This window comes from Anser cygnoides, chromosome 3, assembly GCF_040182565.1.
Source record: "Anser cygnoides isolate HZ-2024a breed goose chromosome 3, Taihu_goose_T2T_genome, whole genome shotgun sequence".
NCBI classification, from domain to species: domain Eukaryota; kingdom Metazoa; phylum Chordata; class Aves; order Anseriformes; family Anatidae; genus Anser; species Anser cygnoides.
Window position 1 is genome coordinate 45,627,219 of NC_089875.1, and position 13,480 is coordinate 45,640,698.

A 13,480-nucleotide genomic window follows, 5' to 3' on the forward strand; every position below is an offset into this window, starting at 1 on the left:
CTATGTATACATTTTTTCTGACATTATTTCATTTATCTAACTTTAGTTCTTTTCTGACAGATGGGCACAAATTATGGCCTCAGAGTTCAAAATTAGAACAAATGACAGGGTCCACCAGAGTTCTGTTCAAGACCCAGAATGAAAGCTTCCTAAGAGCTAAGCTTAATCAGAATTAAGTTACAGATCATTAGTGGACAGCATTCAAACCATATCCACTGTGCATCCTCTTGTTTCATTTTCGTTTCCGCTATGCTTCTAAATTACGAATTTCAGGCTTTAAAAATTGGAATGACTTAAAAGTCAAAATGAATATTGCAACAGTTAAAACCAAGAGAACATCAAAGTGTCTGAGATTTATACAGTACATGGTAAGGACAATACTTGGCAGCAAATGGAATTTTGGAATGTAGAGACTAGGCCATACAACAGTATTCATGACAGAGATGTTCACAAGGCAATAGTGGCACTTCATTAATATTGTAGCCTGGAAATCTAAGTAGATTGCAAGAACATGTAACCCATATGAATGTATCAGAGGCTTTTGTACTTTTCCAGGATTTCCCACACAAGAGTGTGTAAGGTGTCTGCTACATATGTTGGCTTATGGACTAAATATTAGGGTCTTAAAACACTCAAGTAATGTAGGCTTGTGAGAATTTATGGATCTGTTTTGAAGATGGGATTGGAACCTACTCAAGTCACTTATTCCGCTTTCATTTATATCATTTATTCATTGTTTGAGCTTTTCGTCCTTTAGCTCAACTCATGGAGACTCTTACTGTTTTTGTTGAATGTCCTGAGTTGCATTCCTCGTGCAAACCCACAATGGGTGGTCATAATAAGCTGGCAGTCAGGGAAGGTCCATCAATAACAAATAGCGCTTAAGTAGCATGTATCATGGGTGGTCTAAGAGCTTCCTGTGAGGGACAATTTCAGGAAGACACTATGGCTACAATGGGAGTAGTCCCCTATGTTTAAAGATATATTCTCAAATTCTGCTAAGCGTGGATAACCTTGTGACAGCCACCCCATTGGGAAGGAAAAAGACATTACACAAAATGAGGATTCTGCATACATAATGCCTCTGTGCAAAATGCCTCATAGGTCACAGTCTCATTTTAAAGTGTATTTTCATTAGCTGGCTTCCTATGTTATTTAAATGAAGAAAATCAGGGCTTACAACTCTAAATTTCATAGAATCATATAATAGGTTGGTTTGGAAGGGATCTTGAAGATCATCCAGTTCCAACTCTCCTGCCATTGGCAGGGAAACTTCCACTAGACCAAGTTGCTCAAAGCCCCATCCAGCCTGGCCTTGAGCACTTCCAGGGATGGGGCACACAACTTCTCTGGGCAACCTGTTCCACTGCCTCATCCCCCTCATAATAATTTCTTCTTTATATCTGATCTAATTATGCCCTCTTTTGATTTAAAGTCATTACCCATTGTCCTAATACTACATATCCTTGTAAAAAATCCCTCTCCAACTTTTTTGTATGCCCCCTTCAAGGTCTTACTAGATCCTTCTCTTCTCCAGGCTGAACAACCCGAACTCCCTCAGCCTGTCTTCACAGGAAAGGTGCTCCAGCCATTTGATCATCTTTGTGGCCCTACTCTGGACTTGCTCCATAAGGTCAATGTCCTTTTATGTTGGGGGCCTCAGAGCTGAATGTGGTACTCCAGGTGGGGTTTCATGAGAACAGTGCATAGGGGAAGAATCACCTCCCTCAACCTGCTGGCCATGCTTCTTTTGATGCAGCCCAGGATATAGTTGGCTTTCTGGGCCACAAGTACACATTGACGGCTCATGTCTATCAGGGCTTTAGCTTTGATCCCTGGCTGCTTGGGCAATGTCTCTGTATTCCTTCCAGGATACCTGTCCTTGATTCCACCCCCTGTAGGCTTCCTTTTTGTGCTGAAGTTTGTTCAGGATCTTCTTGTTCATCCATGCAAGCCTCCTGGCATTTTTGCCTGACTTCCTTTTTTTTTGGGATGCATCACTCCTGAGCTTGGAGGAGGTGATCCTTGGATAGTAAACAGCTTACCTGGGCCTATCTTCCCTCCAGAGCTCTGTCCCATGGTACTCTACCAATCAGATCCCTGAAGAGGCCTAAGACTGCTCTCCTGAAGTCCAGGGTAGTGAGCTTGCTACACTTCCTCCTCACTGCCTTAAGGATCTTGAGCTCCACCATTTCATGGACATTTTCTTGGCTATCCTTGAGATTCATATTCCCTACCATTCCCTCCTTGTTGGTGAGAATGAGGTTCATCATAGCACCTCTCCTTGTTGGCTTTCCTATCACTTGGAAAAGGATGTTATCATCAATGCGTTCCAGGAACCTCCTGGATTGCCTATGTCCTTCTGTTTGCCGAAAGATATTGGGGTGATTGAAGTCCCCAGTGAGGACCAGGGCTTGTGAATGAGTCTGCTCCTATCTGTCTACAGAGTGCCTCATCCACTCAGTCTTCCTGATCAGGTGGCCTGTAGCACACTCCAACTATAATGTCTCCTGTCCCTGCCCTCCCTTTAATCCTGATTCATAAGCTCTCATTCAGCTCCTCATCCATTCTCAGGCAGAGCTCCGGGCACTCCAGCTGCTCATTGACATAGAGGGCAATACCCCTTCCTCATCTTCCCTGCCTGTCCTTCCTAGAGAGGAAGTATCCTTCCATTCCAATACTCTAGTCATGGGAGCCATCCCACCACGTCTCTGCGATGCCAGTGAAATCATAGCCATGCAGGCATGTGCACATCTCTAACTCCTCTTGTTTACTCCCCATGCTTACATGCGTTAGCATTGAGACATTCAAGTTGGGCCCCTGATGAAGCTGACTTACTGTCTGAAATGGCTGGAATCCATTTGTGCTGCTCTTCAGGTGCTCTTCTGCTGACCTGTGACCCTTCTCCAGGCTCTGGGCATCTATTGCACTGGCATAAAATTGGTAGGATAAGGATGGAATGAGGTTCCCTTTCCTCAGCAAATTTATTTTAAAGCTCTCTTTACCAGCTTAGCAAGCCTATGACTGAAGATGCTCTTCCCTTTCTCTGCCAGAAGGACCCCATCAACCCCCAACAGATCAGGTTTCTCAAAGTGAATCCCGTGGTCTAAGTAGCCGAACCCCTGGCTGTGGCACCAGTCCTGTAACCATCTGTTGATTTGCCAGGTTCGACTGGCCCTTTCAATCCCCTTGCCTGTGACCGGAAGGACTGATGAAAAAACGACCTCCTGTCCAGAGTCCCTTACTGCTCCCTGAACTCTGTAATCCTTCATACTCCTCAGATTGCTCCTGGCTGCATCACCGTCACCCACATGAAACAACAGCAGTGGATAACAGTCAGTGGACTGTACTAGGCTTGTTAGTCTCTCAGTGACATCCCTCATATGAGCAACACACCTCTCTAGAGAGTGCATCAGGTCGGTAAATGGGTGCCTCCGTACCTCTCAGAAAAGAGTCACCCACTACTATCACCCATCACCTTTTCTTAGTAGTGTTTGTTGCTACATGGGGAGCAGATCAGGCTGCCTTGCTCAACTCCAGCATCTCTCCTTATGTGATGGTCTTCCCTCTTCAGTCTGCAGAGTGGTGAAGCTGTTCTGCTTCAGATGCGGGTATAGTTACTGGATTGCGGGGGGATAGTGAAAGATCAGAATATCTGGTTACACTTTTGGCAATTTATTGAAAAATAGATAAATTATTTGTATTAATTATTATAGTTTTTTTTTTTTCTAAAAGAAATAGTACATTTTTCCTTCATTAATACAGGATATGTATACAGTTGTACCCTTGTGCTGCACTCTTGCCAAACCGCAGAATTTTTCCAGACCTTGAGGTTGAAGAGAATTTGCATGCCAAACTGCTGTAGGGAGGCTGAGATTTGAGTTATATTTGCTTAGCATGGGAGTGAATCACTTTGATTACCTTGTTATTAGAGCAGAATTTCTTTTTATTGACAGTTGCTTAAGTACACCTTCATTCATGTAAAGTAGCAGTGGTGCTATTGCTGATGGTTTCGATCCCTTCCATGTATTTCTCCTATGTCATTGTATTTATCCATTCATAGTGGTTTATATTATCATATTTATGTTGGAGACGGTAAACTGAAATTTTTCCATCACAAGTCAGTAGTCAAGTCGCCATTTTTTTTCCTTTCCAGTAGTCTGAGTAATCTATCTTTATTCTGCATTAAAAGTAGTCTCATATCTGACTTTTTATAAAGTGCCAATCCTACAATAGAAAAAATAAGTTAAGTGAAACAAAATGAAGAAAAAAACAGAAAAAAAAAACATGTTGCTATAAACAGCTATTAGGGTTGAATCATAGTTTAGTTTTTGTGAATGTTTTCATTTTAGCATGTCATTTGTTTACTAACCTCTGAAAGTTTTGCTCTTTGGACAAATTATTAACACATGTTTTTCTCCTCAGCTGTTCAGAAAAAGCAGTTTAGACATTTTTGAGTAAAAAGTGAACAAGAAGACTTATTCACACTTTTGTGTCTGTGTGTGTGCTTGCTTTTGTCTAGCTTGAAAAATGTGAATTCTTCAGCAGCATGAAGTAGATGTTAAAATCATAGGAAGGATCTAGCTGGCATTTTCATGGAATAACTTTAATTGGTTTTGGCCAAATCTTTATATTCTACTGCATCATGATGCAAATGGGCAAGAAACCTGACGTAAGTCTGTATGCTGCTTTGCTTTGTGGGGAAAAATAAAAAAGGATCAAAGACAAAGAAACAAAACTTACACTGAATTAGTATTAGTTAATTCTAGTATATAAAGTGGCTCTATGGTCAGGTAGGAATGAGCTGTTGGTAACTTTCTGGTTGCTAGTAAGCCAATGTGTTTGCTGAAAACTGCAGCTTATGTCCATTTGTTATCCCTCCACTTTCCTGATAACATCGGAATAGAAATAGACTAGTGAAGTCTTTCTTTCAGTTGTGAATGAGAAAAGTGAGTTGCTTTCTTTTATTGTTTATTGTTGATAAATTCATAGCTAATTGGCTACAAAAATAAAAGATTATTCCAAGACTAAAGTAAACAGCCACCCCCATGTTGATTTAGAAAGCGCAAGTTTGACAATATGTTTGAATTTACTGCAGGTTTGCTTGAAGAAGAATCCAAAAAATGTCTTTTAGTTTCATTTGATTTTGAAATTCCTAATATAGATATTATACCAACTGTTTTCTGTCACAGCAGATTGATTTCACAGTTGGATTTTACAGTCACACCTCTGTGTATTAGTCTTTATAAAAGCGTAAGCTGTCCTTTTCGATTTTTGAATTCACTTTGCTATTGTTTGGCATATGAGTAAAACCTTCTAGTACACATACTTGTAGAAATCATCTGAAAATCTAGAATTTATCACCTCCTCCTAAAGAAAACTTCAGGTCTAACTAACCAGTGTTGCCAAACTAGAGATGTTCAGGCATGTTCATAGTTCTTACATGGCATTTGAACATTTCTGTTCAGTGGCAATGTGTGTCTGACTGAAGATGGTGATGGTAGGGGATGCAGTCTTGCAAACCAAAACTCTGCAGGGGACATACAGCTACTATGAAAGAAAGAAAGCTGTTATAAAGGTAATTAATGGTCCAGTTCCATCCCAGGTTCTGAAAATATTGGCCTGATCTGTGGTAAATCAACCTTATAGATTTAAGTATCTTAGGAAAGTTGTTTACCATGCATAGTTGTGTACTTTAACCATATGTGGCCGCCATTATATCCTGCTTATATTTGTGGTGCTATAATGCTGTCATTGGCATTGAAATTGACTTGTTATTGAAGACATCTATTCATTCCTGCTACTTAAGAAATGCAGGTATTTTTAACATGTTAATTAATTCTTTGAGCAGAAAGAAACTCTTTTTCTGAGGAGTAATGGCAGAGAAATCTTTAATGGTATAGCATAAAATGACAGCAAATTAAGGATCTGTTTGTGCTTTTACATATATTTGAACATTTCTAGATGAGAAGCTAACTTAGGCCGCAGTTTTTTCCTGTCAGTACAGCTGAAAAAATATTTTTACACAGCTAGATCCCACATATGATCTGATACCATGCTGAGGAGGACAGGCCGAGGACAATTAAATTTCTCAGAACTCATGGCAGCATTTTTTGATTTCCATGTGACCTTATCCAAGCTGCTTCACTGTCATTTCAAATAGTCTGTGATTGGTTGGTGGCTCTACTAGGCAGTGCATAGCTTTGACTTGAACACTACTTCGCTTTGGAAATTCAGCATGGATATTATATCATTTTTGGCTTAGTTCTGTAAATCACTGGAAATGGTGTAAAATACAATTTGAAAAGAAAGTATGTATTTGCTTAGTTACCAGTATAGCCTGATCATAACTGACCATATCGAAAATCAGCTTAATATTGATCTTCTTGTCTATGATGCTGGGGTGCAACATTCAAAGTATTTCAGGGACTGTTTAACAAATCTCTTCCCAGTATTTTAAAAAGATACCATGCTAGCAAATTTTTCGGAATCTGATATATCTGCAGAAAGGGTCATTTGTGTTAATGGACCATGGATACTGAGGATGAATGATGAATGGTAGCCCAACGTTCTTGACAGTCTTATGACAATCTATGACACACTGTTTTTCTTTGCTCTATATTAAATGGCAGAAAAAGATCAATCATAAAAGTATTTGCAGCAAAACCAAACGGCTGCCTCCATCTCTGCTGTTTATGACTTCCTATGTAAAAGTTATAATAATGGAAAACTGATGAATTACCATGTGCTCAAGAAATTATTACATGTCAGCCATTATATACTTGTCAAGAGCTTTGGCAGGGTAGTGAGACTGCCAGAAATGCGTTGACCGTTTAGGCTTCTGACCGTTTATGCTTGGTCTGCAAGAAAACTGTGCCCTGTGGAAACTGCATGGATGCTGAGTCAGCAGCAGAGCTGGAGAGAAGTGGGAAATAGGTCTTTGAGTGTGGATTAATTGTAGATAAGGAAAGGATGTCAAGGGAAAGAAAGCAAAGGGAGCCACAAGAGAAATTGTGGACAGAATTACCCATTTTGACTGAATTATAGGAATTTATTCAAGAAGTATTTCTTTGGGACCAGCAGTAGGGAATTTTTTATACCTCCAACAGATGAGGCAGGGAGTTAGCAATAAGGTAAGAACATGTATGTTTTGAGAGAAATGATTTCACAAACATCTCTTGTTTGTCTGCCTGATTCAAAAAGTTTCTTGCTACAGCATGTAGTTAAACAAAATTCAGAGATTGCTTACCCTGATTATCTTTGCACTCTATTGATTGCTCACCCTGCTTACCCTGCCTTGGTATAGATTGTCTTTGTGCGGTAGGGGGATTCTATGGACAATATAGGGGCAACGGTGACTCTTGGAACTTCACATCAGACAGACATTCAACATGCCCAAAGTAAAGTATTCTAAGTTCCAAAGAAACTTAATCTGTGATTTACATTAGCAATTTGTACTGAATGCCCATTTTAAGTTATTTATTAGAGACATGCAATGCATATTATTATAGCAGAGGTAATGTGGTGAAAATTGTTTTTAACTGAATGGTTACATAAAGAATAATAATTAACTACAGATAAATTGCTTTGAAGCTAGTGAATCTTTTCAATTTAAAGAATTGTGATAATTAAATTAAAAATAATAGCTGACCATCTCTTTGTATTTTCAAATCACTGTCATTTTCTTCTGCTTGTCTATGAGGACTTATCAAGCTTATCAGAGTAAACATGTAAGAATTTCTCTAGACTTATCTGTCTGTATGGGCTCTTTAGACATGCTGTGAAAGAATGTTATCCAACATTACCATGTTATATTAATAACCTGCAAGAATTAATATGTTGGAACAATAATAGTATACTTCATATGTGTTCTCTTACTTTATATTACCATAACAGTAAACCTAAAATGTTATTATAATTATCCTTATAATCATTTCAGGATTAATTTTCTTTGTGATTCAGACATCATCTTTTTTATTTTCTCATTGCAGTTATGAAATTAGTTTTGAATCAATTAGATTAATTTACATCCATAAATGTCAAAATAAATCGTTGATGTAAGCACTCTGAAACATTTCACAAGACTTGTTTTTGCTCTTTCAAATAGGATAGGCTAATCAATTCTTCTTTGCAAAGATGGCTGATACATGAGTTTTTTTCCTGTGTAAATAAGATGCATGAAGCTTAATGTAGAAATAAACTTTGCAAATTTGCATTTATTTATTTTTTTGTTTATATGTAGGAGATTGAATCAGTGGAGACATTTATTCCAAAGTTAAAGATGATGCTACAATAAAAGTTCCAGAGGAAGGGCCTTTACATTTTTCTATGGACTGTGAGGTCGGTGAAGAATGGTCATAGATACCATGTGAGATTCACTGAACTCTTACTGCCCTTTCATCACTGACCATTGAAAATGATAAGCTGAAGCCTTTTCTGCTTCTAGTGCAAGCTTCCCTATTGTCTAATACCTTTGCTGACGTATGATCCAGAAATCGTCTGTGAACTCTTTAACCTGTTCGTCATTCTGTTGCTTGTAAATATTTTGGATTAAGTTGCTATAAAGTTTAAAATGTAAAGTACCCAAAAAAGCATGAGAGCAATTAATGAGCCCAGGATAAAGGATATTGTTGTAACGAGACCTACACTTAGATAAACATTTAACAGTTTAAATGAGTGTAGAAGGCCATATCCTAGGGACCTGAAGCAGAATGAATTTGTATGACTAAGACATAACCTAGATGTGATGATGATGTAAAGGAAAACTGAAATAGCAGCTGATGTGCTAATTATCTATCCTAGTGACCAGTTGCTGTCTACAATGACAGAGAAGGTTTGGGCAAAAATTACAGTGAAGTAGAAACTAGGAGCCTAGTTCTAATCTTGTTGGACTTGAAATAATAGTGAATTATTAGATAGGTGTGGAGATAGGGCTAGAGTAGTGTCATACTCAGAGGAGTAGTAGTTTGTCATTATCTGAAGTTAATATGTGAGGAGACGGGGAATAGAAAAGCAGGAACAGACTTCTGTGAGATGCATGGAATTGACTGCGGAATGAGAATACACTAACTTATGAAGCAAGAAGATAATCAGGACAGAGAAGAATCAAAGAAGACAACCGAGGTCTGGACTCCAGGATAAGGTTTTTCAGCAGTATTAAAGGCAGCTTGATAGACAGAAGCAAATAAGGATGGCATGATTATTCTCAGTTATGGCATGGAACAGATTATTAGAAGGACTGTCAGGAATCAATTCAATGAAATTCAAAGGCACAAGGTGCCTTAGAGAAATTGGCTGGAAAACAAACAAACAAACAAAAAGCAAAACAACAACAGACAAAAACAACAGAACCTGACTGCAAACAGCACAATCTTTATTATTAAGTAAATGAGAAATGGTCTGTAGCTGGACAAACAAGTGTGGACAACAGCAGGCCTTCTGAGGACACAGAAACTAAGGAATGTTTACGCTGGAAGGACAAAGAGCCAGTTGACAATGAAATGTTAATAAGTAATAGAGGAAATGGAGGAAATAAGTTCATATGTGAGACTGCATCTCTGGAGCAAGGGAAGGAGGACAGAAGAGAAATTTCTCAACTGATAAAGCAGCCAGCAAGTAGGGGAAAAGGAAGACAAAATTTGGAAAATCCTGTGGAGAAAGAAAGAGGGTTAGGAAAGAAGCAATGGGGAAGACAGACATGAAATTTCATTTTAGAAAAATAGCATTATTTAGCCAAGGTAGTAACCACTCCAAAAGCAGAGAAATACAATTCTCAGAATATTAATTGAAACTCCTGGTGTCAGTTCCTATAGTTAAAGTGTTCTCCTCATCTGCTCAACGGCAGAAGCATAGTTAGCCAGGTCTGGGTTAGGTTGAGGCTCCTGGATCCATACATATACTAAACAAAATTTACCTGTCATTGAGACAGGGCTTTATTGGGCTGTGCCATTGCAATTCTACTAATCTATATTTCATCTTCAGAAGATTTTTTCTTGTGAGATCTATCCTCACAAAGATAGAGGAGATAATCCTTCATGGCATATGCAGATACCCTTACAAATGTTTTCTGTTGGTATTGCTTATCATTACATGAAGTGCTATGAAACAGTGTTTCTTGGGAAGAGGGTGGAATAGGGCTTCCTCTTTAAAAATCGCTAGGTTTCCCTCTCAATTTTACCATAAATCGTTTTTTTTTTTTTTTTTTTCCCTATGAAGGGCAATATAATATTCCTTATGGATTAAATTTTATAGGAATGATGGCAACGCCAGGATATGCTGTTCCAAAGTGATCCATCAGTCTTGCAACTTCTTTCAGTTTTGACTTCTTCAAATGAAATAATCAAGGGAAAAGGTTTTCTTTATGGGTAAAATTGTAATTAGTATTACCTTATGTCATTAACACACATTTGAATAAATGTGTCAAAATAATTATGTTAATTAAAAATGTTCTCCCATTTGACATATTAAATTGCCAGAAGGCTATTTGCACCATTCTACTCTAAACTTATATGTTGAACATATTATTATTGTGTTTGCTTCTGTTTCTTCACAAGGTACCTTTGGAAGGTGAAGCATTAACATTGTGCATACACAGGCCTTGCCAGTTTAATATGCGTGAAAGATTATTTGCTTTAATTTGCAAAATTTGAAAAATACATCAACTAGTAAATGCTTTCTCCCTGTTTCTGGTCTGTCTGTGACCAAGAGAAACCTGAAGCAGGCAAAAATACAGAGAACAGATGCATCCATATCACAGGTTTGTTCTTTGGAATGTATTAGGGTATAGCTGACAGTGATTTGACTTTAAAAGTATCCTTCAAAATAAGTATTAGCAACTTAGCACAAAAGGGTACTCAAATAGCTGTATAAAGTTGAACTTAATAAAAATAACAAAATAGAAATCCAAGTAGAACAGAATCTGGAAGGAAAGAAAGAAACAAGAAAGAACTGTGTCTTCACAAAATAAGAGTGCAAAGCTTTAAAGTGCAGAAAAGGGTAGAACTGATATTTGTTTTTACAAGGTAAAAAATTCTTAAAACAAGCAAGGATAATGAAAAATAAAAAAAAAATAATTAAAAAAAAGGAAGTATGAGGTGAACAAAACATGTATACATACCTTACGCAGGCAATATAATGACATTACAAATTTGATATACTCCACTAAGTAAAGCAAAATGAATTTTTCTCTAATAGCCATAGGGAAGAAAGTGTTATGGAACAATAGACTCTCATTTACTGTTTACATGTGAAAAGCAAAGGATTATCTGGAATACTGAATAATTGTGGACTAATAGTAATGGCAGTGTCAAACATACTTTTGCAAGTAGATCCAATTTTCCTGATTTAAAATTTGAATAATACAGTTTTAAATCCCAGATTTCTGGGAAGAAAATAGTATTTGTAAGCATTCTAATTTAAAAAGAAATAACATCTTATTAATTTACACCAGGTCCATATTCTAAAACATGTAAAGATTTAGAGAAAACTGGAAAACAGCTTAATTAATGACACAAGGATTTTCTTCCTTTAGAATACTAAATATCCTCATGGGATTGAAAACTCTGGGTTTGACAAATCTTCATCAAATGTTTATACCAAATCCACAGTGCTATTTTAGTTGGCTGTGGAATCTGCTTTTCAGGCCAAGAGCTTGGGATTTCATTGGCCTAAATAGGGTATTATACAATACATATGGTGAAAAATCTTTATATTTGAGGACACGATCTATTTCTAAATACAGATATTTTTATTTTTTTGGGGGAGGGAGCTTAATTATTGTAGATATAGTGATTTGTTGATGAAAAGCTTGCTTTTGTGTTCTGTGTGTTCACATTATGGATAAAAATGGTAGATTTTGGTCTGATTGTCATTAGTAGAAATAGCCATTTCTTCCATTTGGAGTAATATTGTGTCTAAAGGCTGTCACAGAATTGCAAAAATTTGTAGCAAAGCCTACTAGAGTAATATCTATAGCCACAGTCATGATTTTACATAACATAATACATGGGAAAACAAAATAACACAGTTCTTTCTGGAAGGTACATAAAGAATTGTTTGTTTGTTTTTCTTCAGAAATTATTCAAAAATATGTTAAAATCTTGAAAGCGTGAAGAAAGATTCCTGTAATTACTTTCTGTGTAACTATTGCAGTCAGGTACAGTTGGACTGAATTCAATAATTTTTCATGTACTTCTAGACACCTACTGATTCACTTGACAGATTTAGAGCTGTAAGGATAAAATAAAAAACTGATCTGTGAACCTTTGCAGCAAACAGGCTTTTATAGCCTCTGCAATTCCTTAGGACATGTCCCTGATCTTGTACTGTTTGCTCTTAGAGCGTATACCATCTCTCTTCTTAACTATTCAATGAATGTAAAGTTCCTTTGCTATAGAATTTTCCTTATGCCCTTAAGTTTCCCCTGTTGACATTTTAGTAATAATTTTGTCATTTTTTTCAGTGGTAGCCTCTCTGTTATCTTCTAGATGATCTGACTGAGATTCACCTTTGCCTTGGTTCTGGCGGCCTAATTCGACTCTTGGATGGCTGTATCCCGTGTCTTTGTTTTTAAAGGAAGAACACATGCAGCTAAGTGTTTGGGTATCCAAACCCTGAGTCAGCCAGATGTACCAGGAAAAACTCTATGAAATACTTTCTACTTTCTTTGTTCCATCAGGAACTCATGGATGTTCATTTTTGGATTCTTATTTAGCTACTGAGAAAAGTTTGGGTGTTTTCAGTTGAAAATTTGTTTCTATGTTTCAAGGATTATTGTCAAGAAGGGCATTTTCATCTTCTGCAGGGCTGGTGTGCTACAGAAGAATCTCAGGAATAATTTGGATCCAAAGTGATACTTCTGTATGTTGATGTGAACCACTCAGGAGAGCATAGAGGAAACAAAAAGTACAGAGCTCTGTTTCCCCTGAAACCAGTGGTGTCTGTAGTGGTCTCATGCTGGACTATTGAATCAATGCCAGGAGCTTTTGCTGCCAGCTGGGGTTTGCCCCCATAAATGACATTTTCTCAGATTCCCTCTGTTGCTAGCTCTTCCGTCAATAGGATCACCCATAAGAAAATGCCGACTTTTCTGCTCCAGGCCCAGTCTAAGAATTCCAGTTGGACCTATCTTCTGTATTTATTTGAGACTCTAATATATGTCCTTTATTTTCTGCTCTTTCAAACTGTTTTCCTCTGGTACTATAAGTGCACAGGAGAGCAAGGCAGCATGTTTCCAAGAAAATTACTTCACATACGTGGTAGTGATAACTCTTCATTGCAGACTACAGAAATATTGTATGACTCTGAGGGTTAAAGCAAGTTTACTTGACACTTAATTAATAACAGAAAGGAACTTGCAAGCATATAGTGACGTGGACTGGCATTCTAATGTTGAATGTAATCAGATCTCTTTCAATCAGGAAGACCCTGTCCCAGATACTAGTACGTTTCTTCCCCCTTTAGAATGAGGAATTATGTGAAT

At 37.6% G+C, this 13,480-nt stretch overlaps 1 protein-coding gene across 5 annotated transcripts in view; it reads left to right on the top strand.

Annotated features, from left to right (window-relative positions):
* Positions 1-13,480, top strand: part of WDR27 (WD repeat domain 27) — a 132,460-nt gene that overhangs the window by 97,895 nt on the left and 21,085 nt on the right. Inside the window, exon 24 of one of the 5 annotated variants that reach the window (XM_013194638.3) lies at positions 8,243-8,639. The exons of the other annotated variants lie outside the window; for them this stretch is intronic. Coding sequence (XP_013050092.2) covers positions 8,243-8,296 — 54 coding nt within the window. The 3' untranslated portion in view covers positions 8,297-8,639. Of the gene's footprint in view, positions 1-8,242; positions 8,640-13,480 lie in introns of those variants that run through there. 5 annotated transcript variants of the gene reach the window in all.